The 3,945-nt window shown below is 35.4% G+C and overlaps 2 gene segments (V, D, J or C); one reads left to right on the top strand and one right to left on the bottom strand.

Annotated features, from left to right (window-relative positions):
- Nucleotides 1-432: 432 nt before the first annotated feature.
- On the bottom strand, nt 433-984 carry LOC107084506. The segment is given in 2 exon segments: nt 433-740; nt 920-984. Coding segments are annotated over 2 exon segments (360 nt in total).
- Nucleotides 985-2,941: 1,957 nt separating this feature from the next.
- The window catches only part of LOC107084470, a 22,681-nt gene continuing 21,677 nt past the window's right edge, over nt 2,942-3,945 (top strand). Inside the window, 1 exon segment of the C gene segment in view lies at nt 2,942-3,034. Within this exon segment, the coding sequence occupies nt 2,942-3,034 (93 nt within the window).

Here is a 3,945-nt window from a genome sequence, read left to right as displayed (position 1 = left end):
TATATTTCTTTCATAATCGCATTGAATCAGCGGCTCTAAAAGGCTTGAACAACTGCTGATCAAAACTGACCTCTAAACAGCTTTTTAAAGAAAAGGTTTGAAGTTTTGAAGTCAAGCTCAGTTTAACTATTTTATAGATTCACTGTTAATACTTGCTGACCAGAAAAAAAAGTTTTTATACAAACGTACATTTTCAGCTTTTTCAATTTTTCAAGGCACATCACTCTATCAAAGTCTGATTTAATCAGAAAATCTAAAACAAATAAAACAGTTATAAAAGGAAATGGTTAAATAGTTTGAAATCATATATATAAATCATATTTGTATATCAGCTTTGAATGTAACATCTGGGGAAAATTGTAGTGTTTCAGTTCAGCTGCTGAGTCGGATCAGTTCCTCTGCAGCTGAGGGAGGTTTTTGTACGACGTTCTATCACTGTGTGAACGGATAGTCATAAACCTGCTGACAGTAATAAACTCCTGCATCTTCAGCCTGAACTCCACTGATGGTCAGAGTGTAGTCAGACCCAGAACCACTTCCACTGAAACGATCTGGAACTCCAGACTGACGATTTGTAGCTCCATAAATCAGGAGTTTAGGAGCTTCTGCAGGTTTTTGAAGGTACCAGTGGAGGTGGCTATAAACAGTAGAACTGGTTTTACATTTGATGGAGACAGTCTGACCCTGAACAACAGACTGAGATCCAGGAGTCTGAGTCAGGATGATGTTTCCTGATGAACCTGGAAAACATGAAAAATCGCAATTGTAAGAAATCATGTTAAATTATGAATCACTGATAAACTGAAAATATTAACAAAAGCTTTATGATCTTGTTTCAATAATTCTCCATGATGACAGAATCATCATTTTAATGAAGATGATTTCTTCCTCAAACCAATTTCTGAGCAGAGAGTCTCACCCTGAACCAGGAGCTCCAGGATGGTCAGCAGTAGAGTCAGTAACATCATCATTGTGCTGCTGGTGGTTCAGTGGCTCTAAAAGGCCTGGACAGCCTCTGATCAACACTGACCTCTTAACAGCTGGGAGCAGAGAGGGAGGACACATATGCAAACACACAGAGTCAGTCACATGGAGCTGAACTGGCAGCATGTTTCCTCCTGAAACACATCAACATCATTAGAAAGCTGAATGGAGGAAGTTTAAAAATGTTCCTGTTGATCTTTTACCTTTTAGACATTAATGTAGCAACTAAAGGAAGTTAAATCCGTAATAAATGAGAGAACGCAGAATAGGGAAAACAACAGACAACAAACCTTTGGGAACTAGCTTAAATTAAGTGTTCCTGTCAAAAGTTTATTTTGCTGTGAGTCATTATAACAAAACGTTCCCCAAAGATCTAAAAGGGCTATATCTACATAAAAAAAAGACTCTAAAGATTAAAACATCTCTAAATGTACGCTGGGATTCTTTAAAAGCAGCATTAAACTGACAAAGACACCAACTTCTCTCTAAACAACATTGTTCCAGGTGAAAGCTCATAATGTCAAGTCTCTTCTGATAAATGAGTGAAAATAATTCACACCTTTATCTCATCCAGACTAAGTAAATCTCCAAGTCTCTATGAACTAATCATTCTGTCCTTTCTTTGTTCAATTTAACTTTTAAGCAAAAAGACCTTTGAATCAACATCAAAGCCTTTTTTGTTATTTGTCTGTGTTTAAGGTATCTAAAGAAAGTTAGATTTATGGAAAAAAAAACGAATTAAACAAGCCAAAATCAGATTAAGTGAATTAAAATTCTTTTTATAAATTGTTTGCTAAATTTTATACGGATCAAAGTTGCCACATTAGTGAATTAATTAACTTAATGTTAAATATATAAATACAAACTTTTGGAATAGAAATGTTGATTTATGTTCATGTTTTTATACAGATGCTGATTGGAATAAATTCTGTAAAATCGTTAAAAGTGACTAAAGTAGCTTTGCTTTCATTACTGATTGCTTCATGTTTATTTTTATCTTTATAAAAACATATAAAATATGTTTTGTTTAGTTCTTGTATTCAGAGTTTAATCAGACTTCTTTAATCTTGAAAAATGAATCCCTTTTTCTGTTATCATTGTTCATGGTCTCATAAGGCTCCATTGTATTAAGTAGGCCATCCTTGCCTGATTATCGCTACATTAAAGAAACTTGTAGAACTGAGCTGCATGACAGGACAAGATGTTGGTCTACAAAATTTAAATGTTTAGTTTCATAAATATTTGTTTTTAGAATTAAAACAAAAAGTGTAAATGTGTTATACTGGTTACCCTGATTGCTTTGTTTTAGCTCATACAGTTATCAATGGACAGATGGAATTGTATTTATCTATTTTCAGATTCAATAGTTTAGGGGTTTATCAACTTTGAATCTGAAAAAAACACATTTTGTCTTAATAAGGCTTAATTAAATATAATGCTGTGTGTTTAATGTGTTCAGTGAACTGTATCAGTCTCTGCAGTAGATCCCAGCTGCAGAAGTTCAGTTTCTGTTCAGTCAGACTGAGGGAGGTTTTTGTACGATGAGTTTTCACTGTGTGAACACACCACCACTGTGATAACTCTGACAGTAATAAACTCCTGCATCTTCAGCCTGGACTCCACTAATGGTCAGAGTGAAGTCTATTCCATTTCCTGCTCCACTTCCACTGAATCTGGAGGAGATTCCTGAAAATCTGGAAGATGTCTGATAGATCAGAGCTTTAGGAGCTTCTCCATCTTTCTGGTGGTACCAGGACAGGCAGGGTGTGCTACAATATACTACTCTGTTAGCTTTACAGTCAATAGTGACAGCCTGACCAAGCTGCACTGATTTGGCTGCTGGCTGAGTCACAACAACATTTTGTCCATCAGACCCTGAGAGGAGAGAAGAAAGACTGGAGATTAGATTATGAGGTGAAACTCGGCTAAAGTATAAATTATTTTTACAAAACAGAAAATGATTTTCCTCACCCTGGGTGAGACAAAGGAGAGTCCAGATGAGGATGCTGTTCAAAGTCATGTTTCTCTGTCTTCTGTTATCAGGACAGCTGTCAGTCCTCCATTGTTCAACTCTCAGGACTATAAACTCTCCCAGAGCGCTGGAGCATGGAGCTGCTGATGCAAAGCGGCTCTATGGAAATGATCAGATTCATTCTGACAGGGTTTTGGATCATTCTGATGATGCTGTTCATCAGGAAATCTTTCTTACCATCTGAAATTATATGTTATACTTTCAGGTAAAAAAAATCCTTTTATCCTTGACATATTTATATCTTAAAATAAAATTAGAATGAAAGATTTTATGTGAGAAATAAGACATAAGCAATGAAGTTACAATTTGGAAGAAAATACAAACATCCTTCAATCCATTGATCTGATCCCGCTTACTTGGTCAGGTTCGCGGTGGGGCTGGTGCCCATACGAAAATACTTTCATATGTATATTTCATAAATATATTTTTTAACAAACCCCTCTTAGTTTTACTTACAATCTTATTACATTTTGCTCCACTATTTTCATTATATTTTGCCCCAGGCATATAAAAAAAAAATAAATGTTGCCGACATTGGAAAAAAAAAAAAGCAAGACAGCTTAGAAAGCTGCAAAAAAATCCACACACCTGGGTGTCTAACTGCAAGATTTTCATTTGACTCAACAGAAGCACAGAGGATGCCAAAGCATTGATGGTGAGAAGCAACGAGGAACTAGACAAATATATCAGAGAGAGGCCTAAATAATAGAACAGAAGACTCCACAACCCTTCATGTTAAATATGAACAATAGGTTAATGTTACCTGTACCTGCACTACCATCAGCAATGATTTGAATATATTACGGAAAATCATCTGACATCAACCTGATATACACCCTGACAATGATTGTCTTTCCACTATTGTGACTAATTATAATTATATTACTGAAGATCAACACAACAATAAAAATAAACTATCAATATTGAAC

This window comes from Cyprinodon variegatus, unplaced genomic scaffold (genome assembly GCF_000732505.1).
Source record: "Cyprinodon variegatus isolate N-32 unplaced genomic scaffold, C_variegatus-1.0 Scaffold101, whole genome shotgun sequence".
NCBI classification, from domain to species: Eukaryota; Metazoa; Chordata; class Actinopteri; order Cyprinodontiformes; family Cyprinodontidae; genus Cyprinodon; species Cyprinodon variegatus.
Note: the sequence above shows the minus strand (reverse complement) of the source record. Positions and strands in the feature narration are given on the sequence as shown.